Source organism: Neofelis nebulosa, chromosome 4 (genome assembly GCF_028018385.1).
Source record: "Neofelis nebulosa isolate mNeoNeb1 chromosome 4, mNeoNeb1.pri, whole genome shotgun sequence".
NCBI lineage: Eukaryota > Metazoa > Chordata > Mammalia > Carnivora > Felidae > Neofelis > Neofelis nebulosa.
In genome coordinates, this window is record NC_080785.1 from 167,669,933 (window position 1) to 167,695,086 (window position 25,154).

Consider the following 25,154-nt stretch of genomic DNA (forward strand, 5'->3'; position numbering starts at 1 on the left):
GGAGTCTTGCCAAAAATGCACGGGGTCAGTCAAATCAAAAGCAAATACCAGACAAACCCGGGTTTTGGGAACCGAACAGAACCCTTCCCAGGGGCCGTGAGGGACAAAGACGAGCCACCCCGGAATGAGGGCACAGAGCCAACACAGCACGATCAGGGATCCTGGACCAGGAAAGGGGCGTCCACGGAAGGCTGGCCAATTTGGAACAAAGTCCACGGGCTAGCTAGACTTTGGAGGCGGGAGGCCTTGTGTGTCAGAAGGGGGCCCTCACGTGCGTGAGTGATGAAACGGCACGAGGTCAAGGATAATCAGAGTCACCACGAGGCAGGTGTGGTGGGGCCAGGAGGAGGGAGGGCCGGAAATGGGCCAGCCAGGAAGGGTCAATGCCAACTGACTGCATAGGGATGGGGGTTTTCGGTCCCGGGCTCAGGCTCAGCTTACGCTTTCTGCCCATGACACTTTCAGGGGCCTGTGCGAATCTCTTTCATTCCTTTTTGAAATTAGAAGAAGGAAACAAATACAACCATCACGAATATGTAACAGTGAGCCCCCTCTGGATTTCACTGGTCTTTCTACCAACACAGTTGTGAAGAAAACAGCTTTTAAGGGGCACCCGATGGCTCAGTCGGTTAAGTATCTGACTTCGGCTCAGGTCATGATTTCATGGTTCGTGGGTTCGAGTGCCGCGTCGGGCTCTGTGCTGACAGCTCGGAGCCCGGAGCCTGCTTCGGATTCTGAGTCTCCCTCTTTCTCTGCCCCTCCCCCGTGCACGCACGGTCTCTCTCTCTCTCTCTCTCTCTCCTTCTCAAAAATAAACATTAAGGGGCGCCTGGGTGGCGCAGTCGGTTAAGCGTCCGACTTCAGCCAGGTCACGATCTCGCGGTCCGTGAGTTCGAGCCCCGCGTCAGGCTCTGGGCTGATGGCTCGGAGCCTGGAGCCTGTTTCCGATTCTGTGTCTTCCTCTCTCTCTGCCCCTCCCCTGTTCATGCTCTGTCTCTCTCTGTCCCAAAAATAAATAAAAAATGTTGAAAAAAAAAATTTAAAAAAAAAAACAAAAAAAACCCCAAAAATAAACATTAAAAATTTTTTTAACAAGAAAACAATTTTTAACAGTTGCTTCTGGAGGAGGAGACCTATGAAAGCAATAATGCCTTGAGCCCACAAAAGTCCCAGCGCGGCCTTGCCTCACCTCCCTGTTTTGGTAGGTTTGGTATTTTCCACGATCAGAAAAAAAAAAAAAAAAAAAAATTTTCAAAGGGTTGGGCGACCTCTCAACCAGGGGCCCGACGCCCACAGCGGTGTCACACCGGTCTTCCTGCTACGATGAGGGGCAAGTGGCCCTTTGCCTCTGTGGTCCTGCCCCCTGAAGCCCGCCAGCTCAGCCTAATCTCGAGGAAAGCTCCAGGCAAACCTCCACCAAGGGACGATCCCCGAAATACCTGCAGGGAGATCTGGAGTCCTCGCCCCCCCCCCCATAGCTGGGCACGTGACCTCATTGTGACCTCACGTGACCACATTTCCTCATCGGAAATAGGGTCTTTGCGGGTGTAATCAAGTTGAGGCGAGGTCATTAGGGTGGGCCCCCATTCAGTACGACCGCTGTCCCCTCTGAGGGGGGAAAACGTGGACACACACGGGAGAAGGGGCCACATGAAGAGAGGCGGAGATACAGGAGGGACTGAGCCAAGGCCAAGGGGCGCCTGGAGCCCCCAGAAGCTGGAAGGCGCGGGAAGGGAAGGATCCAGCCCTGGGGTCTTTGGAGGGAGAGAGCCTTGCCACACCTTGACTTCTGCCCTCTAGAACTGAGAGTAGAAATCTGCCATGAAGTCACAAAGTGTGTGGCACTTTATTTTGTGGTCCCGGGAAACCAAGGCAATCCCTGCCCAGCGTGCTTGAAAACTGCCAAGCTCATGAAAATCGAGCCAGGGGCTTCTATCTGTCTGTCAGATGCGATGCTCCCCGATTCACGAATCTCTGAATAAAACCAAGAAGTTCTTCAAAATTACCAAACAAACATGGGCAACTCAGTCGGCTGAGCGCCCGACTCTTGATTTCAGCTCAGCTCGGGATCTCAGGGTCGTGAGATTGAGCCCCGCATGGGGCTCCACCAACAGTGTGGAGCGTGGGTAAGATTCTCTCTCCCTCTGCCCCTCTCCCCTCCCCCCTCTCTAAAATAAAACTAAAAATTAGAAAAATTTTAAAGCACCATATTAACGTAAGATGTGAACAGTAGGGGACACTGAGTGTGCTTTCGTAAGGCAACTCTGTACTTAGCTGCACAATTGTTCTGTAAATGGGACTATTCCGAGACATAAAGTTTATAGGTTTGAAAGTAAAAGGCAAAAAGCGTTGGATGAATCCGTTTCTCGGCTCTGCCGTCTCGCAGGCTGGAGCCTTCGTCAGATGATTCCGTGTCTCTGTGCCTCGGTTTCCTCACCGGAAAGCAGAGGTGGGCTGGCTTGTGACCCGCCGGGCCCTGAGGGTGGCGGGAGACCGCGGTCCCGGGTAAGTGGAGCCATCGACGTCTGAACCTTCACCTTCATCCGAGGTGGGTGGGGGCTCCTGGAATTTTGGGGTAACAACACAGGGTGGGCTGACGCGTCCCACACGTCCACACGATCGCTTCCCTCCTGCTCCGTGGTGCCACCCCGCCTGGGACAGGCGCCCCGAGAAGGGGCTGCATAGTGATAAACAGGACGACCCTAAGAAACCACAGGCGTCCAGAATGTCGTTTCTTTAATGTCCTGCGAGGGGCGCCACAGAAGGGGAGGGAATAAATACAGAAGGGATGTTGCGGTGCGCCCGGCCCCCAGCCTGGGAAGCGGGGGGATGCCTGTGGGCCTCAGGTTCCCTCGTCTGTAAACAGGGCAGGACACGCTGTGAGCCTCAGATCGTGAAAGGGACAGCGTTTTCCGGGGCGCTTTTCCAGCCGGGAACAGGAAGTCCCCGCGCCACCCAGGCCTCAGCGGGTCGGTGCCGCTTCCTGTCCGCTAGGGGGCGCCAGAGTCCGGTCCCTCGATGGAAGGCCCACTCCCGCATCACGGGGCTGGGGCAGCACCTCCGCGGAGGTCCCGGCCTCTGCCCAGGAGAGATCATACATCCTCTGCTCGCCCCACTTTTCCCCCCACCCTGGCATCCCAAGTGGCCCTTGCCCTCCCTTTCCGAGGAGGTAAACTGAGTCAAGGGGGGGGGGGCAAACCCAGGGGCTGTCCTAGCGAGAGGCAGAGACGGGAGGGGGGACGACGACCCGCCGCCGTCAACCTCTGACTCACTCACAGCCCTTCGGCCACCTGGACCTGGGGCCGAGCGACAAGCGGCATCTGGGCTCCCTGAGAACCGGTCCGCCCGCAGGTCCCGCCTGCCACGCGCGGGTCTGAGCCCGGGGGCAGCGGGGCCTGGCTCACAGCAGGTTGATCTCGTCCAGGTAGCGGGCCAGGACCGAGTCCCGCACGTCCTTGAAGACCTTGCGGATGTTCTGCGTGTCCGTGGCGCACGTGTAGTGGCTGAAGAGTCGCCGGGAGCGCGGACCCTTCCTGCCCTCGTCGGCGCTGTCCACGCAGCTGGCGTACATTCTAGTGTACATGTCCAGGATGAACTTCTTGGCTGCCTCCACGTCCTGCTTCGGGCCTGGGGGAGGGGAAGGGGGGATGCGCAGTCAGGGCAGGGGGCTCGTGGGGCAGGAGGGAGAGTCTCCTGGGTCAAGGAGGGGATCTGGAGACCCTGCTCCACGCATGCACATCAACGGGGCTGCAGGCGCCCCAGGAACCACGCGCCGTGGTGCAGGCCGGCGCCATCTTTGTTTTTTCTAGAGGGTCACATGACTATCAGGTCCAGCCAATGGGATCATCGAGGATGGACTCAGGTGAGTCACATGACCTGGAACGGACCAATAAGACTTGGCCCTGGGACTTCAGGCAGAACTGTGTTAAAGAAGGAAACCCTCTCACTTGGCTGGGCTTGCGGCTAAGGGGATGGGAGCCTAGAGCTGCAGAGAAAGACATTCCTGAGAGGTGCAGAGGGGTAAACCGAGGCCAAGAGAAGGGGAGGGGTGGCCACCCTGGTGAGGCACCTGCCATGCTCAGTCTCTCTCTCTCCCAAGCACAATGTGGGCAAGGGCTTCTAGAACCCAAGCCCTGGTTCTCCTACTTACTCGTTGGGTTGCCTTATATGTTAGTCCATGTTAGCGCTGTGAGCCTCAGTTTCCCCACTTGTAAAATGGGGATCCTAACAGTCCCAAGCCTCCCAGAGTCGTGAGGATTCAATGCACTCATGTGGAGGGCTCTGTGCTCCATAATCAGAATGTTATTCTGATTCTTCCAGACAGGCAGGGTACCCAGTGGTTAAGGCCGGTGGCTCCGGGTCCGGACAGCCTGGGTTCGAATCCTGCCTCTGCCACCCGCTGGCCGTGTGACTTTTGGCAAGTGATTGCGCCTCTGTGTGCCTCAGTTTCCCCACCTCTATAGCGGTGAGGAGGAAGAGCTCCACTGCACAGGACTTTTTAACGAGGATCAAATGAGTCCATACGTGAGGGCGCCTTCGGCAGTGTTAGACACTTCAGCCGCTGTTGTAATCACAAACGTTATTCAGTACAGAACAGGCAAGGACTGAGACCCGGAAGTCGGCAGAGTACTGCAGCCCCTTTGGCTGGGAGAAAAAGGTGAGTCATGAGCGTTTCCTTTGACATGAAGGAAAACAGTCCCTCAAAACTATCCACTTTATCCACCCCCCCCCCCCCCCGACTCTCCAGACCATGTTCCCATTCCCAAGGCCGCCCAGCCGGGAAGGGAACAAGGGGCGTCCGCCATGCTGGGACAAGTTGCCATCTGTCTCTCGGGCCCCTAAGTCTTCCGGGTATGATTGGCTGAGATTGGCCTCGTGGGCTGCAAGACCTGACAAGGCCAAGCGTCACGCCCGTGGTGATGTCACCGGGCTTAAGACCTTCATCTGCCACGTTGCTTGTGTACTGGGGTGAACAGTGTTCCCCCAGATCCACATCCCCCCAGAACCTCAGAATATGACCAAGTCACCTCATTTGGAAATAAGGTCTTTTCAGATGTAATTGGTTAGCTTGAAACGGGGTCACACTGGATTGGGGGGGCCCTACAACCAATGACTGGCGTCTTTATAAGAAGAGGAATGACACACAGAGAGAGAGAGGCCATGTGACAACAGAGGCAGATTGGAGGGATGTATCCATATATCTAGGGACACCGAGGATTGCAGGTAACGCCAGAAACTAAGAGACACCAGGGACAGATCCGACCTCAGAGCTTCCGGAAAGAACCCACCCCGGCTTCATTTCAGACTTCTGGTCACCTTAACTGATGGGGATCCGCGTCTGTTGTTTCCAGCCTCCTAGTTTGTGGTGCCGGGAGATGAAGCCAGCTCGTCCCCAGGACGGCTGCCATCGCTCCCCTCCCCCCCCCCCCGCCCTTTACGTGCGTGCCATTCGGCCACCAAGACGGGAGTCTGTTTGCCCCCTTTTGAGTGGGAGCTGGCCTAACTGATTGGCTTGAGCCATAGAATGAGGCGGCTGTGACCATCCGGGACCTCTGAGGCCACCACGTCGGGAGCAGAGGCTTCCCCCCACCCCACCCCCGGGCTGACGTCTGGCTACCCTGAGACAACCATGCTGCGTCCTCACAGTGGCCCTGGGCGGAAAGTGCTAGCCAATACACCCCTTCCCGGGACCCTCCGAAACCCCACCTCCCCTCTGCGGGGTACACTGACCTGTGCCCAACTCCCCCCGTAATCCTCTCTAGGCGGCCAGGCCCTCGCCCCTCCGTCTGCGCTGACGGCTCGCCCCCAAACCCGCTCAGTGAGGTCGTCCTGTCCTGATTCACGCGCAATTGCCGAGACGCTGCACAAACCTGTTAGCTACAAGCACCCCAGGAAAGAGGGCTGCTGTGTCTGTGAAGACGTTATGTCCTGGAAGGACTTGTTCAAAGGTCAGGCACCTATTTCCTTGGTATTCTGCTAACCGAGGGGGCGCCTGTGTGGCTCAGTCGGTTGGGCGTCCGACTTCAACTCAGGTCATGATTTTGCAGCTCGTAAGTTCGAGCCCCACCTCGGGCCCCCCACTTTCAGTGTGGAGCCCTCTTCAGATCCTCTGTCTGCCTCTCTCTGCTCTCTCTCTCTCTGTCTCTTAAAAGTAGCAATTAAAAAAATTATTCTGCTATCTGATTAGACATAGATGCAGTGACTATGAACGACTCAAAAAAAGAAGTCTCGAAAACCTAGGCAGAGTCTGGAAAAGGTTGACACCCTCCGGGTGTGGCTCATGACGATGAGCTCGACAGCAGACCATGCGCAGAGAATCTGTAACACCTGCCTCTTTAGAACCCCTGCTTGAAGCAGGTGCTTCGGGAATGATGGCTGCCATCTCCCCCACACACACACAGAGGGGGAAACTGAGGCTCACGGCTTGGGTCTGGAACTCAGGTCTGTGTGATCCCGTTTGAAACTCCACGGACTCCAGCTGGGGCAGGGTCTGGACCAGCATCTCTCCTGGGAGCTGCTCGTTGGAGCCGGGCTCGACGAGCCCGGAGAAGGGCTTAGAGAGTTCTAGAACCACTCACCCTGGAAACTGGGGAAGTAGGTAGCCAAGTGGGAGGTGGAGATCTTCTCCTCCAGGATGTCAGTTTTGTTGAGGAAGAGGATGACGGACGTGCTTTTGAACCAGGGCAGTTCCAGGATAGTGCCGAACAGGGCCAGGCTCTCCTTCATTCGGTTCTGTTCGGGGGGTGGAACAGGCAGACCATGGCTCCAACACGACGGCCACCTTGGTCCAGACACGAGCCCTCCCCCACGTGGAGAGGGGGCTGCCAGCCTACCGTCCGGGAGCTCTGGGCTCCCCGATTCCCGGCTGGGTCGGAGGGGGTGGCCCACGCTTTTGTGTGGCCCATACTGCTTTGACTAATGTCCCCAAGTTGACGCCCCTCTGGAACCGCAGAATGGGACCATACTTGGAAATAGGGTCTTTGAAGATGTAATTAGTTAAGAAGAGGTCCTTCTAGATTGTCGCGTCTGGTGGCAGGTGTCCTTTTAAAGAGGGGACGTTTGGACCCAGATACGTGGGGAAAAGTCCATGGGACCACAGGAGGCGGAGATGCGTAACGGGTGCACAGAACAAGGGACCCCAAGGATGGCCAGTGACCCCCAGAAGCGGAGAGAGCCTGGGACGGTCTCCCCCGCAGGCTCAGGAGGACCGAGCCTGGCCAACGTGAGGATCCAGGGTGTGTGGCCTCGGGCGCTGGGAGAAAAGTCTCCGTGGCTCCGGCCCCCCCCCGGGCTGTGGTACTTTGTTAGGACAGCCCAGCAAACTAGGACGCCTCGTGTGGCTGCCTTGGAGCAAGCTCTGTGGCAGAACCACCTCAAATTCATTGTTTGATTCGGTCTGAAAGTCAGGACGATAGCATCTGACCCCTGGATCCCCAAACTGTCCGTGTGGAACCGTAACTCCTAAAAGCCCAGATGTCGGAAATGGGCCGGGTCTTAATTAGGAGAAGAGCTCACAAAAGAGTGTTGTCCAGCCTTTCTGAATAAAAGCAGGACACTGCCCCTGAGGCAATGACCCATTTTCCCAGGCCAGCTGCCTTGCGCTTCCTGGGGGGGGGCTGCGTCCAGGGGCTCTGGCGTCCCTTTGTGTGTGTGTGTATCTGTGTCTCGGGACGCAGCGCTCTGACCACGGAAGAGTGGGGGGCGGGATTCAGAGCCACGCCAGACACACCCGGACCCCATCAAGCGTGGCCATGGGCTGTCCTGCTCGGCTGCACGCCTGGGGGCCAGCAGGAGGCGGTGCCCCGCACCCACAGTGGACCTCACCTCTTGGTTGTTCTCTTCCAGACACTGGTCATACTCGCTGAGCGAGGCCAGGTAGATGAGGGCGATCACGTTCTCAAAGCAGTGGATCCACTTCTTCCGTTCCGACCTCTGGCCCCCGACGTCCACGATCCTGCCAGGAGCCAGCCCGGGTCAGAACTCAGACCCAATCAGGGCCCTGTGACACGGCACCCCAGACAGCTGGGACACGTCAAGACCAATATTAATAGCAGCCAGAATCTGTGCCAGCTACTGGGCCAATGCCCCTTGTGTGTTATTTGCCTTTCACCCACCCTGCAAGGTGGGTGTTACTATTTTGCCCATTTACACACGAGGAAACTGAGGCACGGGAGGGGGACATTTTCCCGGGCTTCTGCCCTGGGCTGCCTGATTTCTGCCCCCGCGTTAGAAGACAGAGGGTCAGACACATCCGGAATCTGCCCTGGTTCTGGCTGGCTGGGGGGGGGGGGGGCAGGGGGGGCAAAGCGCAGAAGAGCTCCAGAACTCAGTTTCCCCATCTGTGAAATGTGGCCACACGATCCTGGCTGGACAACGCCATCCCCTCGGTGTGTGGCCCAGGGCGAAAGCCCAGCCTCCACCCCCCCCACCCCCCCCCCCACACACACACCACAACAAAGCCTGAGCCCTCCCACCTTCCTGTTCTCTCTCTAAGAAATGTGGGTCACTGATAACGAGCCCTGCGTCATTTCCCCAGGGATGGGACTGTTACACAGGCAGCCAACAGGAAATGCCAGAAGCCTCAGAGCAAGAAGGGACTTGCCCCTTTGTATGGACGGGAAGCCAAGGCTAGTGCCTGTGGCTCCTGATCCGACAGACCAAGCAACCCCTCTTGTGCCTCTTCAGACCCCCTCCAACCCCAGAGCGGGATAGGGGTGCAGTGGCTACAAGTGGGGCTTAGCGGACTGAGATATATGTGGGGTAGGTTACTTGCCAGCCTCCCATCTCCTAATAGGATCCCTCTGATCCTTAACCCCACTGATTAGCTCTCTCCTCACCTAGGAACACACTCAAGGGTTCTCACTTAATAATCAGCACCTCAGCCCAGCCTTTCCTGTGACTTCCCCAACCTCTACCTTCATTCCTAAACTTTTACCAATCTATCCACCCATCTATCCATCCGTCCGTCCGTCCACCCATCCAACCATTGAACCATCCATCCATCCATCCAACCACCCACATACTCTTCCGTCCATCCATCCATCCATCTATCCATCCATCCAACCATTGAACCATCCATCCATCCAACCACCCACGTATTCTTCCATCCATCCATCCATCCATCCAACCATTGAACCATCTATCCATCCAACCACCCACATACTCTTCCATCCATCCATCCATCTATCCATCCATCCAACCATTGAACCATCCATCCATCCATCCATCCAACCACCCACATGCAATTCCATCCATCCATCCATCCATCCATCCATCCATCCATCCATCCAACCATTGAACCATCCATCCATCCAACCACCCACATATTCTTCCGTCCATCCATCCATCCAACCATTGAACCATCCATCCATCCATCCATCCAACCACCCACATACTCTTCCATCCATCCATCTATCCATCCATCCATCCATCCATCCATCCATCCATCCATCTATCCATCCATCAAACCATTGAACCATCCATCCATCCATCCAACCACCCACATACTCTTCTGTCCATCCATCCATCCATCCATCCATCCAACCACCCACATACTCTTCTGTCCATCTATCCATCCATCCATCCATCCATCCATCTATCCATCCACCCAACCATTGAACCAACCATCCATCCAACCACCCACATACTCTTGCGTCCATCCACCCACCCGTTCACCCACCCTCCACACACCTATACATACATACTCTCACACATCCATCCACTCATTTATCCTTCCATCTTTCCAACTCTCCTCCCACATTAACTAACTTCCACTCTGATCTTGAGCTGATCATCGCTAGCAAAGCAGGGGAATCAAACTCAGCCCCTAGCCTTGTGGGGCTCTCTGTCAGGGGAGGAGACTGATGGCAAACAGATAAATTATGAGCCTTCCTGGTGAGGACTATTGCAAAGGCCAGAGGAGCACGTTTGGGGTATCAATTCAGGACAGTGTGAGACTCAGTATGGGTGAGGTGAGCACAACCCCTGTGTCCAGTCCTCACCCCGCACCCTCCACAGCTCCCTGCCATCAGCCCACAGACACGGAGCTTGTTAAGGTCACTGATGACCCTCTAAATGCCAATCCCAGAAGTCGCTTTTCCCGGTATACTCTTCCCGACCTCACCTTTAGTCTTCGACGCTGTCCGTCACTCTGCCTGGACCCCTTGCTGCGCTGGCCAGTCACGCCTCTGCCTTCCAGCTCAGGCCTGTGTGTGTCTAGCCACCTCCCAGATGCCCCAGATCCCTCAGACTCAACGTGCCCCAAAGGACATCATTGTCTAGTCTAACACCCCCACGCTGCCACCACCACCATGACCTGCCATTTACCCCATCACCCAGATTCTCTGATCCTTGGGCTCATCTGGTCCTGCCCATTCTACGTCGGAAACAATTTTTGCTCCATCCCCTCATTTCCATCCCCGCGACCACTGCCCTGGCCCTTACCAGCGCTTCCTGCCTGGATCATGGCTCCCGCCCACTCCTGAGTCCCCTGACCTCCAGCCTCACCCATCAGGGGGATCACCCTCTGAGCTTCCCCAGGCCCAAATCGATCCCTCTGGAAAACCGCTGACCACACAGTCTCCGTCTCCTCCTACCCAGCAGCCCTTCAAGTTATCCGACTGAACTCCTATTCAACCTTCAATGCCCTAATACCAATGTCCCCTCCTTCAGGAAGACCTGCCCTCCTGGACCTCTGGTGGCCTCATTCTGGGCTCTTCCAGGTCCCACACCTGACTGCATGGGGACTCCAGGTGTCTAGATCCAGCTCAGCCTCCTTCAGCCTGGAAGCCGCTTGAGGACCGGTACTGGGAAACTCCTATTCATCCTTCAGGGCCCCAGTTCCTTTGCCCCCTCCTACAGGAAGCTTTCCCCAGCTCCGGGCCATGGGCTCACCGCAGGTTGGTCTTCTGCACGGAGAAGCAGTATTCATTGATGCCGGTGGTGGGCATGCGGCTCCGGAGCACGTCCTGTGCCGTGGGGATGTAGTCCTCCTCAGTGATGCGCTCCAGGTGGGACAGGTAGCTGTGGAGTGAGGAGCCCTGAGGCCTAGTCTCGCAGCCTCCCTTTGTTTCTCAGACCCCCCTCCAAAGCCCAGAGAAGACCCTGCGGGGGGAGGGGAGCTGCTGGGGAGGGGCCAGACCTCTGAGTCTGCAAGTAGCCTGGGGGCATCACCCTGAGGCTGAGGGAGCACGGGGCGAAGCAGCCTCACCCTCAGAACAGCAGGACTTCGAGGACAGCGTGAACTCAAGAACAGTGTCACCGGGGGAGGGGTGTCACCTTGGAGAGCTGTCACCCCCAGGAGTGACACTGTCCCAAGAAAAGTGATGGCCTGGGAACAGGCTGCAGCTGTCAAATCGCCCTCAATGCCCAGCATCGTGCCCAGGGAGTGTCACTGCGTGGTGATGAGCACTGTCCCCCCAGGAACGACGTCACCCTAGGAGCTGTGTCTCCCCAGAACGATGTCACCCTAGGAGCTGTGCCCCCCCAGGAACGACGTCACCCGGGAGCAAGACCATCCACAGCACCTCCCGCAGTGGGAGCCAACCAGCCTGGGCCCCTTCTGTCCCGGGACGAGTTCGCCACCGGCTGCATCTGGGCCCCACACCTGCCGCCCCCGAGCCCCGCACTCACTACACGGCCGAGTCCAGCAGGTGAAACTCCCGGCGACGCTCGTAACAGGCCCGGATGCCGGCGTCCCTCCACAGCCACTGCATGGCCACGGCGCAGCGCTTCTCGAAAGTGGTCACTTTGTAGGGGTCCTGGCTCATGACCAGACTGGCGTGGTGCTGGGGAGGGAGGGACGGGGCGAGTCAGACATCCCGCCAGCCACTGTGCCCCTCTGCGACGGAACGCCCCCCCACACCGCAGTTCCTAGCCCCCCTCCCGCCTCGCCTCTGCTCCTTCCTTCGCGCCCCCCTTTGTCCCCAGATGGAGAGCAGAGGGGCAGCAGAGAAGGCACGTGCAGGGACATCAGTTCTGCATCTTTGACGCTCATGAGGCAAGTCGCTACAGGTGCCCTCACGACAGACAGGTAGCGTGATGAAACAATGCGTGCAGGTCCCGCGGGGAGGTCGAGGCACACGCAGCCAGAGCCGTGCGCCCGCTGGCCCCTCGTGCTGCCCCTCCCCTGCCTCCACCCGTCCTCCTTTCCTTCCAGCAGGGACGGCGGCTCAGACTTCCGCGTTGGCCTGTGCACGTGGGTGCGTGTGTCCGTGTGGGCACGTGCGTGTATGCTCGTGGGGGTGTGTGTGTGCCTCTGTGCCTGGGAGTGTGACAACGAGGGCCACCACTTCTACTGAGGTCCTCGCCAGGGCCACCCAAGAGGGAAAGGAAACGAAAGGCGTCAGGTTTGGAAAGGAGTGTGTCACACGGTGGTTACTCGCCGAGAGCATGGCTGCACGTAGAAAGTCCAACACAGTCTAGCGATGAGCTGTCAGAATAAACTAGTTACCTTGGCGAGATCAACAGACACACATCCGATGTGTGGCTTATATATTAACCACTAACTGGTGGACGTTTTCAAGAATTTAAATCCCATTTACAGTAGCAAAAAAAAAAAAAAAGATCTCAAATACCTAGGAATAAATCTAACAACACACGTGAAATCTCGCCACGCTGAAATATACAAACATCACGAAGAAAAAATTTGTTTACTAAATGTTTATTTGTGCGAGCGGGCGCACGCGTGCGAGCGGAGGAGGGGTGAGGCGGGGGGAGAGATGATCCAAAGTAGGCTCTGCGGGGCACCTGGGTGGCTCAGTCGGTTAAGCGCCCGGCTCTTGATTTCACCTCAGGTCATGATCTCACGGTCTGTGAGTTCGATCCCCGCATCGGGCTCTGTGCTGGCAGCATGGAGCCTGCTTGGGATTCTCTCTCTCTCTCTCTCTCTCTCTCTCTCTCTCTCTCTCTCTCTCTCCTCTCTGCCCCTCCCCTGCTCATGCTCTCTAAATAAAGAAAGAAAAAAAGAAAACATTAAAAAACAACAACAAAGGGGGCTCTGCACTGTCAGCACAGAGCCCGATGCGGGGCTCGAACTCGTGAACCTTGAGATCGTGACCTGAGTCAAAGTCGGACGTTTAACCAACTGAGCCACCCAGACGTCCCGCTAAGGAAAAAATGTAAAGGATCTAAATAACTGGAAGGCTATGCTGTGTTCGTGGATTGAAAGACTCAGCATTTTTAAGCTGCCAGTTCTCCCCAAATTAATCTACAGATTCCATGCAATTCTACCAAAATCCCAGAAAGGCGTGTGTGCGCGTAAAAACTGACAAGATAATTCTAAACTTAATGTAGAAATGCAAAAGGGCCCGGAGCAGCCGACGCCATTCTGGAGGACAAAGTGGAAGGATTTCCACTCGCAGGCTCCGAGACTACGTATTAGGAAGCTGCAATCACTAACATGAAATGATGTTCACTCAAAGGCAGAGATATTGACCAACAGAACAGAACAGCGAGCGTTAACAGATCCAGGCACATCTGAACACCCGATTTATCACAAAGACGAGACTGTGGTACGGTGGGAAAAATGTTAAGGGGCACTGCCACCATTGAATAGCTGCACCAGGAGGATAAAAAAGGAAAGAAACGTGATCACACCCTACACAGGAATCAATTCCAGGTACAATGTAAATCTAAATCTGAAACAATAAAGCTCCACTTAAAAGACAGCAATAGAGGGGCACCTGGGGGGCTCAGTCGGTTGAGCATCCTACTCTTGGTTTCAGCTCAGGTCGTGATCTCCCGGTTTGTGGGTTCAAGCCTCGTGTCCAGCTCCATGCTGACAGCACAGAGCCTGCTTGGGATTCTCTCTCTCTCTCTCCCTCTCTCTCTGCCCCTCCCCTGCTCCCATGAGCGTGCTTTCTCTCTCTTGCTTTCTCAAGAATAAATAACTAAGGGCGCCTGGGTGGCGCAGTCGGTTGAGCGTCCGACTTCAGCCAGGTCACGATCTCGCGGTCCGTGAGTTCGAGCCCCGCGTCGGGCTCTGGGCTGATGGCTCGGAGCCTGGAGCCTGTTTCCGATTCTGTGTCTCCCTCTCTCTCTGCCCCTCCCCCGTTCATGCTCTGTCTCTCTCTGTCCCAAAAATAAATAAAAAACGTTGAAAAAAAAATTTTTTAAAAGAATAAATAAATAAAACTTTAAAAAACAAGTAAGTAAAAAAAGTTAAAGATAGCGATAGAGAATTTCATCATGACCTTGAGGGGGAAAAACATCTCTTAAGCTGGCTACCAAAAGCAAACAAACAAACAAACAAACACAAAAAGCAAAAATCCAACAACACACCAGTAAGCAGAAGACTGACATAATGGACTTCATTAAAATTAAGAGCTATTCATCCGGACACCATGAAAACAATGAAGATGCAAGGTATGGATGGGGAGAAAATATTTACAAAATACACAACAAAGTGCTCTCTTCCAGAACATACAAAGAATCTGCTATAAATCAGTAAGAAAAAAAAAAGGGCAAAAACAAAAATGGGCGAAAGATTTGAACAGTTGTTTCACAAAATGGTATACCCAAATGTCCGATAAACCTGTGAAGAGGCGTGCAGCCTCCTTCTTAATCAGGGAAATGCAAATCAGAACCACAATGAAATACCTCCAAGAACCCACCAGAATGGCTAAAACGAGCCGACAGCATCCAATGTTGGCAAGGATGAGTGGCAACTGGAACTCTTCATGTACTGCTGGCAGGAGTGTGAAATAGTCAAGTGCTTGGAGACGGTCTGGTGTCTCCTCCTAATCTAATCTACTTTATGATCCAAATTTACTTCTACACAGATACCCAACAGAGATGTGTAGGTTTTCATGAAACACACATGATAGAAATGAACAAACCACAACTATGCCCCCAAAGATGGAAGAAGTACAGACATACTGAGCAGCGTCAGAAGCCAGACATGCGAGAACGTTCTGTATAATTCCATGTATGAGAAGTTCAAAAATAGATAACCCCAATATAGCCGCTGGTTACTCCTGGGGGGTAGTGATTTGGGGAAGGAGCCTCTGGGGACACGTTCTGCTTCTCGTCCTGGGCAGCGATTACACACGTGCACTTACGTTGTGATGGCTTCACTGAGCTTGTGAACTGGCTTCTTCAGCACGTGTGTTAGAGCTCAGTTAAAACCGCTATTCTAGGGGCACCTGGGTGGCTCAGTCAGTTAAGCATCCGACTTTGGCTCAGGTCACGATCTCACGGTTTGTGAGTTCGAGCCCCGTGTCAGGCTCTGTGCTGACAGTTCAGATTCTGTGTCTCCCGCGATCTGCTCCTCCCCTGCTTGTTCTCTCTCTCTCTCTCTCTCTCTCAAAAATAAATAAATATTTTTTAAAAACCCACAAGTGCTGGCGAGGCTGTGGAGAAATTGGAGCCCTCGTGTGCTGTTGGGGGGGGACGCAAACAAGTGTGGAGGGTCCTCAAAAAAATTAAAATAGAACTACCCTATGATCCAGCAATTCGACTTCTGAGCGTTTACCCGAAAGAATTGAAATCAGGATCTTGAAAAGATACTAACATCCTGTGTTCACTGCAGCACGAGTCACAATAGCCAAGGCGTAGAAACAACCTAAATGTCCATCAAGAGAATGTGGTGCATGTGCGCGCACACACACACACACACACACACACGGCTATTGCTGAGCCTTAAAAAAAGAAGGGGAGGGGCGCCTGGGTGGCGCAGTCGGTTAAGCGTCCGACTTCAGCCAGGTCACGATCTCGCAGTCCGTGAGTTCGAGCCCCGCGTCAGGCTCTGGGCTGATGGCTCGGAGCCTGGAGCCTGTTTCCGATTCTGTGTCTCCCTCTCTCTCTGCCCCTCCCCCATTCATGCTCTGTCTCTCTCTGTCCCAAAAATAAATAAAAAACGTTGAAAAAAAAAATTAAAAAAAAAAAAAAAAAAAAGAAGGGGAATCCATAATAGGTAATGACATGAATGAATCTGGGGGACATCACGTTAAGTGAAATAAGCCAGGCACAGAAGGACGAACACTGCATGACCCCACTTGCGTGAGGCTTCTAGAAAAAGCAAACTCATGGACACGGACAGCGGCATGGGGCTGGGGCAGGGAGATCTGGGGATCTGCCACTCGAGGCCGTAACCTTCTAGTTCCTCAGGAGGACCACGTCGAGAGGCCTCCCGGGAACCCTACCGCACTGTGCACACCCCCACTGGTGACGAGGGTGGAGAGCGTGGGAGGTGTTCCTGTGACACGTGCACACGGAGCTGCCCGCCCCGAAGCCGGACTCTGTCGCCGGTCGATGGTATTAACATTGCTACAGCAAAGCGGGTGCTGGTTCGGGACCCCCCCCCCACCCAGGCCACCCCTGTCATCGCAGGGCCCACAGGACAGCACGAGAGGGGGGCTGATGCCGAGTTGCCTGGAATGCACGGAAACTCCTGGGGTAGAGTTGACAAGACCTGGGGACCCAAGAAACACGGCCCTGTCCCAGGTGTCCAAAGGGACATGGCCCTGAACGGAGGGTTCTATGAGACACGGCCCAGACCTGTGGTTCTGAGGGGACATAGTCTTGATCTGGAGGGTCCGAGGGGACATGGTCCCACCAGGGTGGGGGTGTCTGAGGGGACTCGGCCTGACAGGGTGGGGGCGTCTGAGGGGACGCGGTCCTGCCCCGGAAGTTGTGAGGGGAAGATGTGTTGGGCTTTGGGGTCAGAGGGCACGCATCCTGCCCCGGGGGTCCTAGTGGACACAGCCTGGGCCCGGGGGTCGGAAGGGACGGGTCCCACCCCCAGTGCCACAGGGCCACCAGCACGCGGCCCAGGCCCGAGCCCCCCGCTCGCTCACCCTGCTCTCGGGCCTGCTGAACGGAATCTGCAGCCAGTCCATGGCCTCGATCATGGCCTGCATGGACACGAAGATGTTCTGGTAGATGAGGGGCCGGAAGCCCTTGCGCTCCTCCTCCGAGTAGCCCGCCCCGTGGATGATGCGCATCTGCTTGATGAACGTGCTCTTCCCGCTCTCGCCGGGGCCTGGGGGGGGGGGGGGAGGGGACACCAGCAGCTCAGTCCCAGGGGCTCCCGCCACCCGCCACCCCGGGGCTCCAACCCCGCTCCGGAACCCTGGGCGAGCGCCTTCCCCTTGCGTGCCTCAGTTTCCCCTGCTGTCAGAGCCTGCCTGCGAGGGGAAACGAGCGCCCCGTAAGAGGCCCCTGGGGGGGGGGGTCAGCCAACCAGGGTTCGAGGGGCCAGCCAGCCGGCAGCCTGTGTCCGCGTGCCCAGCAGGTTTTCAGTTTGTACGACAGCTTTCACGGCTCAAATACTTTCTGTGCTTGTGGGTTTGACATTTTTAAACGATTGAAAGGAATTAAAAAAAAAAACAAAAAACAAAACACGAGTATTTCATCACATGTGGAGCTGGTCTGGAATTCCTGTTTCGGCGTCCCTAAATAAAGTTTTATTGGCACACAGTCACGGCCATTTGTGTCCCCATGGCCTCTGGCTGTTTGCTCGCTCGGGCAGCAGAAGCGGGCAGTCCGAGAGGGTCTGGCCCGCGGGGCTGAAAATACTGAGGAACAGCAAAAAGGCTGTTTGGCTGGAGCAGAGTGGAGGTGGGGGGGGGGGCAGGTGGTGCGGGGGGTCTGGGGGCCACGCGGAGGACTCGGGCTTTTACCCCAGGGAGGTGGGAACCCTGGAGGGCTATGGGGAGTGGGGCACCCGACCCAGGTCCTCGAAGGTGTTCTGCGGTGGCCGCTGCAGGGAAGACAGACTGCGGGGGCGAGGGCAGGGGCAGGGCGTCCGGGGTGGAGGTCTAGGTGAGTGACGACGGGGGCTGGACCCGGTGGAAAGAAGACATTCGAGAGATATTTGGGAGACGGACTAAGAAGGCTTCGCTGATGGACCAGAGCGGGGAGAGGGGTCCTTGCAGGGCCATCTACACGATTCACGGGGCCAAGTGCACGCCGGGGCCCTTCTGAGCCCAGGGCACTGCGGGACTGCCCAGGTCCCACGCCCAGAAAAGCCAGCCCTGGGCTTGCGACAATAACACTTAGATCTTCGGTAGTCCCGGTCTGGAAGCTCAGAGAGGAAGGCTCGACTCCCTGCTGCCTGAGCCCTGGCGTGTGTGTGTGTGTGTGTGTGTGTGTGCGCGCGCCTCTGTTTTCCCATCTGTAAAATGGTGTGATAGCCAGGCAGGAGGGGTGGGACCGGGAGGCTCCTCCCACAGCTCCCTGCCCCGCCCAGCTCCTGGGGGACCCTGGCATGGGGTCCTTCCCGGCACAGGAGGGGGGGACTGGAAGGAGGAACAGGAGGCAGCCGGAAAGGAAGGGGTGGAGCCCAGAAAGAGGAAACAGCCGGAGGGAGCAGAGTGGGGGTGGAGGAGGCGGAGAGAAGAGAGGGTGCCCCCCCAGGAGCTCCGTGTCCCCACATATCTGTGGGCAACAAGGGCAGGCCTGGGGCGACACCAGGTGTGGTTAAGTCCACTGGACTCGAGGTCCAAGAACATGAGTTGCTCTGGGGCACCTGGTGGCTCAGTCGGTTAAGCGTCCGAGTCTTGGTTTCGGCTCAGGTCACGATCTCGTGGTTCGTGGGTCCGAGCCCCGCGTCAGGCTCTGCGCTGACATCGCGGAGCCTGCTTGGGATTCTCTCCCTTCCCCGCCCCCTCTCTGCCCCTCCCCTGCTCCCACACTCTCTCTCTCTCAAAATCAAGTCAACTTACAAAAAAAAAAAAAAAAAAAAAAAAGGAGCGAGACGGAGGGAGATGGAGAAGAGAGGAAATATGGTAAAACATCAACATTTGCAGAAGAACCGGGCGCAACGTTTCAGTGGGTCTGAAAGCATTTCAAACGGAAAAGTTAACCGAGGGGAAAAGCCTGACATGTGATGCGAGATGCTGAATGGGAAATTGGAACAGAAAAAGGGCCCCCACAGAGAACCGGCCACATCCCAGGCCCGGAGCGCCGCTCACGGAGCGCAGTCGTGAGGTTCCGAGGGAGCTCTCCCACTGGGACAGGTGCACCGGGGTCATATGAGATGTCAACACAGGGGAAGCCGTTTAGTAGATGGGAACGTCTGCTCTGTCTTTGCCACTCTTCCATACATCTAAAATTATTCCGAAATAAAAAGTTTCCCCTCCAAAAACACCCAAAACACCCCCACGCCCCGGGTCCACAGCCTGAAAATCTCCAACACGGAGCCGTATGTGTCTGAGATCGCCTGACAGAAGGACGGCTCTTGGCCCACTCTTCATATGGGGAAACTGAGTCCCAGATCGGCTGATGGGCTTGCCTCGGGCCAACGCAGCCGGTTAAGGGGCCAAGCTGGGACTCAGACCTCGTTCTGTCCGAGTGCAGAGCTCATGGGTTAGCGGTATTAAACCAGAAAGTTCCCCATATCCATAGTCACCGCGAGCTTGATTTAACTCTTGGTGTCTGGGCCAAAATACCCCGTGCCTGTCCTCAGCCAACCCCCCCCCCCCACAAAGAGTCCCACCGGTTTGCTATTTGCAAAAGACACCCGGGAATCAGAGAGGTGGGGTGATTTTCCCGGGGTCCCACAGCTAGCAGAGAAGCAAGGGAGTAAACTCAAGCCCTGGTGGGTCCTTCACTGACAAAACGGGCTCCGGCCAGCCTGCCGGGTCAGGCGCCATCAGAGTATCGGACAATGAACGTCATGTCAATGTCACATGTCCACAGACACTCGGGACCCGGACAGGTCCTGTGGGGGCTGCGGGAAGGGGGACCGAGACGAGCGCAGGGGACCACACCCTTTGACCTCCTTCCCGGTAGCCTTTCAACTCTCAGACCTCGGGTCTCCCCCAGACATGTGGGGACCCATCAAAGGTCACACAGAGCAACGGCTGACTTGCGAGGCACTGATTTTCTTCTCTCCCGTGTCGTTGAAGGAAAAACAAAATAATCCTGGTCGCCACCCACAGCATGGATTTTGTGACTCATGACTGGGTCACAACCTAAAGTCTGAAGACTCCACTGGGTGGAACCCTCTCTTTGCAGCCCGTGACTGTCCTGAAGCCACGGAGGATTCTGGAACCTCTCCAGCCCCAGGTTCCTGGTCTGCTGCGGGAAAGTCCGCAAATGGGGCTGGGGGCTGCAGGGACAGCTCTTCCCGCCTGGTGGGCCAGAGGGGTAGGGCCTGCTTCCTCCTGGGGGTGGAGAGGAAGGGGAAGCTGGCGGCTCCTTCCACGGCGGAAGGCCGCCCCAGACCTCTGATGCTCCAGGAGCCGGGGCCACGGGGACATGCTGGAGGGCAGGAGGCTCAGCTTCTAGGTCCAGCTCTGGCTCAGACTGGCTGCCGACCCCAGACCAATCCCATCACCTCCCTGGGCCTCAGTTTCCCCATCTGTCACTGGGGTGCTGTGGCTTTTCTCTCCAGAGGCACATTCACAGGGAGGTCAAATGCATGGGCTCCGGAACCAGAATTCTAGGTTCCGATCCTGGCTGTGTGACCTTGGGCAAATCGCTTCGCCTCTCTGGGCCTCGGTTTCCCCACCTGGGGACAGGAGCGGTATCCACCTCAAGCTCTGTGGACAGAGCTGGCTCCTTTAATGGCTTCATTTTGACGTCCCCCCCCCCCCCCACCATTCTCCAACACGCCAATCGCTTCCTGTCAGGGACAGACTCCCGGCCCCTCAGCCTGCTTCCTCAAAAAGACCAGCCACCTCCAGGAAAAAATAACTTTTGGTTTCAATTCCTGTTTTCAAGAAGGGAGAGAGGTGTGGAAGCAGCCCTTGGGGCTGGGGGGTAGGGGGGTGGTCAAAACCACAGTCCACAGCGTGGTCCACAGGGCCACCATCAGCGCTTGGGAACATGAACAACCTCCCTGCCCCCACCGCACACCAGCAGAAGGGGCTTCCTGGTGTGGGGAGGGCTGGGCAGTGGTCAGCGTGGTGTGGCACCAGGGACCTTCCCAGCTCTGGAAGATTCGGTGCAGCTCCAGGGGAAGTCGCCCCAGAGACAGGATTCCTTCATTCGCTTATTCATTCATAAATTATGCTCTGGGCATCTGTTCTCTGTCAGGTTCACTATGCTCCCTGGGCCGGATGCTGGGGACAGAGGCATGAACAAGAAAGACACGGTCCCCACCTCCGTGTAACTGGAGAGACAGACAGGAAAGAACAAGTTAAACAAATCTACAGAACGTCCGTACGTGCCCTGAAGAAAGGAGGAAGGAGAAGGACGGGCCGCCTTTGTGGTCAGGGAATCCAGGAAGACTTCTCTGCGGAGGTGACACACGAGTTGTGTTGCCTTGAGTGACAGCACCGGCCGCGTGGAGGCGTGGGTGATGCCGAGAGCCACCGGCAGGGAGAACAGCAAGTGGAAAGGCCCTGAGGTTCGGATACGTAAACTCGAGGTGTGCAAGGAAAGATCGCCAGCATCGGTAAACGTCCGTGCCGGGTGGATCGAGAGGAAGCGAGCAAACAGAATGAAAGATGGACGCTTCACATGTCCCTCAGGACAAGGGAATGGGGCACACGATTGATTCCCATACCTTCGACAGCTTCGAAGAAAGGGACAAGTTCTTTGACAGACATCGATCACCAAAACTGACGCAAGAAAAAACAGATAGCCTAAGTAGCCCTAATAATAATATTATTAAAAGCCCTAATAATAATATAATAATATGATACATCATATATCATACATCCTCTTCCTGTAATAGCCTACCTAGTCTGAAGATGTCAAATAGAGATAGCAATTAAAGTAATTAAATTTTTTAATTAAAAAAAATATATTTTATTTATTTTTGAGAAAGGGGATGCAAGCAGGGGAGGGGCAGAGAGAGAGGGCGACAGAGGATCCAAAGCAGGCTCTACACTGACAGCCGAGAGCCCGATGTGGGGCTTGAACTCATGAACCACGAGATCGTGACCTGAGCTGAAGTCAGACGCTCAACTGACTGAGCCACCCAGGCGCCCCAAGTAATTTAATTCTTTTTTTTTTTTTTAATTTTTTAATGTTTACTTATTTTTTGAGAGACAGGGAGAGACAGAGCGTGAGCAGGGGAGGGGCAGAGAGAGAGGGAGGCACAGAATCCGAAGCAGGCTCCGGGCTCCGAGGGGTCAGCACGGGGCCCGACGCCGAAGCTGGACGCTTAACCGACTGAGCCACCCAGGCGTCCCAAGTAATTAAATTTTTAATTAAAACCTTCCAGGCTCAGATAGCCTCACTGACGATTTTGCCGAAGCTTCAGGAAAATGAAATAATTGAAAAAAGCAAAGAAGGCAAGGGCCTGTGCCAAAGGATCGCAGGAGGAAGTTGCAGGAGTTGGGGTCTGAGGGGCCAGCCATGGGGCCATTGAGACCGTCCCCATGCCAGCTTCCTTGGAAAACTAAATGGGGGGGGGGGGTGTCTTTTCCATAAAAGACTAGAGTCAGAAGGGCCCTAATTAAGGTGCAATCTTGGGGGCCCCAGGCTTCTACACCCTCCTCTCCACTCCCCAGGGCCCCCCTACCTCGGAGGCAGGGAAGAGTGAGGCCGCCATACGGATGGCCGGCCTCCTGGCCCAGGGCAGGCAGATGTGACTTCCAGACACCTGAGACCTTCTCTGGTGTTCCCCCCCCCCCCCCCCCCGCCAGGGCTCAGGATGTCCCGGGAGCCCCTCTGAGTGAGGCTGGCATCCGGAGGGGAAGCCCGCAGGGCCCCAGGGGTGGAGGGAGTGGACACGCGTTGGGGACAAGACTCTGCGCTTTGGGAGGCCACAATCTTGGAGCCTTACGACCTGCCGCCCCCGTCACTCTTCCCTTCCACCCTGGTTTATTTTCCTCCTCACTCTTCTTGCCGCCGGAAATTCTCTCTCTGCTTATTGGCTTCTGGGCCGTCTGTCTCCCTGTCGGCAAGATGAGGTCCCCGGAGGCAGGGACATCGCCCATCTCGGTGGCTGCGGCGGCCGCCCGGAGAGTTAGTCGATACTTCTCGAATGAATGAATCAGTGAGCCAGTGGGTCACAGCCCGCGGGCAATGCCCGGGCCCAGGGACTCCCCCGCGAGCCCGCCAGAGCAGGCGGGGCCAGGCCCTCCCCGGCCGGCGTGGGGCAGACAGACAGGGGGCAGGGCCCTCGGTGGCGACGGGGAGGCCCCGAGGCCGGCTGCACGCCTGGGCTCATGGCCCCCTTCCCCTGACGCCAGGGCAGAGGCCGGCAGGGCACGCGGGGCCTGCCCCCGCCACCACCCCCCCCTGCACAAGCCCCTCCCGGCCTCCCGCTGCCCACACCTCGGGGCGAGGACCTGGTCTCTCTGGGCCTCAGACTTCTCGCCCCCAAGTGGGTCAGGCTCTCCCGGCCCCGCGGGGTCCCCGGCGGCGTCCCGTGCGCACCCCACCCGCCCGCTCACCTAGAAGCAGCAGCTTCAGCTCCCCGCGGTCCCTCTTCTTCTGCTCCAGCAGGATCCTGTTGATGTCCTGGTCGATCCGGGCCGCCGCCTTCTCATCCTCGGTCAGGCAGCAGGGGCAGCAGCACCAGGTCAGCGAGCGGGCCATGGTGGGGGCCTCAGCGGGCACGAGGCGGCATGGCCCCGCCCCGGGGAGGGCTCCCCGCCCGGACGGCCGTCGGGCGTACCGGGGCTGCGCACCCTTCTTGGGGGGGGGGGGTCACCCCCGGGGACGCCGACTCCCCGGCCTCGAGCGCCCGGCGAGGCCTGAGTGTCCGGCGGGCGCGGGGCGGGCGGCTGGGGGCGGGAGGAGGCGCCCAGGAAGGCGCGGAGGCTCAGGGCTCCCCGCCCATCTCCAGACCCGGCCTGCCCTGCCAAACTGGTTGAGGGCGGGTGCCCCCCGGGGAGGGCGGGGTGCCGGGAGGAAGGGCCCAACCACAGGGTGCAGTGAGCGTCCCCGCAGCGCCCCACCGGGCCCTCCTTCCTCATTCTGGAGAACGGGTGGACTCCATCCTCCCGGGGCCTCTGACGCCGCCTCCAGGCGGGCCCCAGGCGCACCCCAGGCGCACCCCTCCTTCCCCTCCGCGGAGCCGATGAGGGGAGGTCGAGAGGTCGGGGCAAGGCCAATGAGGATCTTTTCCAAAAAAACGGGCGGAAGCCAGGGGGCTCCCGTGGAGGGGCCGTCTCAGGTGCACAGCGCCCCGACTTCCCAATGGGTAGATGCAACACTGAGGCACAGGGCCAGGAAGTGAGTTGCCCGGGCGCCGGGCGGAAGAACAAGCCAGGGTCCGGAGTCTGCTGTCGCCCACAGGGCCCCAGGCTCTCAACGCTGACCAGGCAGCTTCCTTCTTCCTTGCGGACGAGGACTGAGTGCCCACTGTGTGCCAGGGACAGTGCCGAGCACAGCAGGGCACAAAGTGACAACACTAAGCCGAACATTCTAGATGGAGACGCAGATAAGGAAATACCTGTTTAACATTCAAGGCTGTTGGATGATGGTACATTCCGAGCCAAAAAGAGAGCAGAGCAGGGGGTAGGGCACGCTGGGTGCTTGGGTTGGGGCTTTAAATAGGGGTCAAGGAAGGTCACCAGGAGGGGGAGGCGGACAGGCAGCCTAGGCACAGGGGGACCTTGAGGGTCGAACGTGCGGTTCAGGGACTTTCCCCACAAGGCCATGGGGCCACCTGCCCCTGCCCCCTGGGCCCCCGGGACCCTAGAAATAGGACGGTGACACATGGCTGCTTTCTGGATGGGCACTCACAGCCAAAGGGGACGTCTTGGGTTGTGTCCAATCCAGCAGGTCTTTGCCCTGTTTGACGGTAGAAACCCCACTTTGAGAGGTTCTAGAAGGCTCTAGAAAGTTCTGGAAAACCCCTCCCGCTGGAGATACACATAATTCGGGACACCTCTCGGATGGCACCAGCAAGGCTCAGAGAGGGTGAGTGATGTGCCTGGAGTCACACAGCAGCAACCGTCAGCCCTCCCCCACGGCAAGACCCGCAAGACCCGTGTGGTTTTCTTTGCTGTTGATTCATAACGAACAGCAGATGGGAAGTTGGATAAGGGCCCCCGTTGGGTCACTGGGGCTGGCAGGCGCTGCCCTGCTCACCACCCCACCCCCACCCACAACCGGATGGCTGTGAGGAGAGGTGCTCCCCAAAGCCGGAGGCCTGAGTGACTTTCCACCCTCCAGGCAGATGAAAAGCAGAAATAGGTCTGAGCCACGCAGAGCCGGGGAACAGCAGAACAGAAATAACCAGCTTGGCAAAAACCCGGAGGCCAGGCTGAGTCACAGACCCGGATCCAGATGCGGGCACCAGGCCC

At 57.0% G+C, this 25,154-nt stretch overlaps 1 protein-coding gene across 3 annotated transcripts; it reads right to left on the reverse strand.

Moving 5' to 3' along the window:
- Positions 1-1,822: 1,822 nt before the first annotated feature.
- Positions 1,823-23,795, reverse strand: GNA15 (G protein subunit alpha 15). 3 transcript variants are annotated; one of them, XR_009261207.1, is made up of 8 exons: positions 23,295-23,793; positions 16,797-16,981; positions 11,632-11,786; positions 10,894-11,022; positions 7,825-7,954; positions 6,579-6,732; positions 3,273-3,627; positions 1,823-2,562 (listed from the first exon to the last, which is right to left on the reverse strand). XR_009261207.1 is itself a non-coding variant. In XM_058728387.1 (7 exons), the coding sequence occupies exons 1-7, from the start codon at positions 23,437-23,439 to the stop codon at positions 3,401-3,403; spliced, it is 1,125 nt and encodes a 374-aa protein (XP_058584370.1). In that variant the 5' UTR covers positions 23,440-23,793; the 3' UTR covers positions 2,720-3,400. The 3 variants fall into 3 exon arrangements, 2 of the variants coding, with proteins under 2 accessions (XP_058584370.1, XP_058584371.1); XM_058728387.1 differs by lacking the exon at positions 1,823-2,562 and having other exon boundaries at positions 2,720-3,627; XM_058728388.1 differs by lacking the exons at positions 1,823-2,562; positions 3,273-3,627 and adding an exon at positions 3,640-4,644 and having other exon boundaries at positions 23,295-23,795.
- Positions 23,796-25,154: the final 1,359 nt, after the last annotated feature.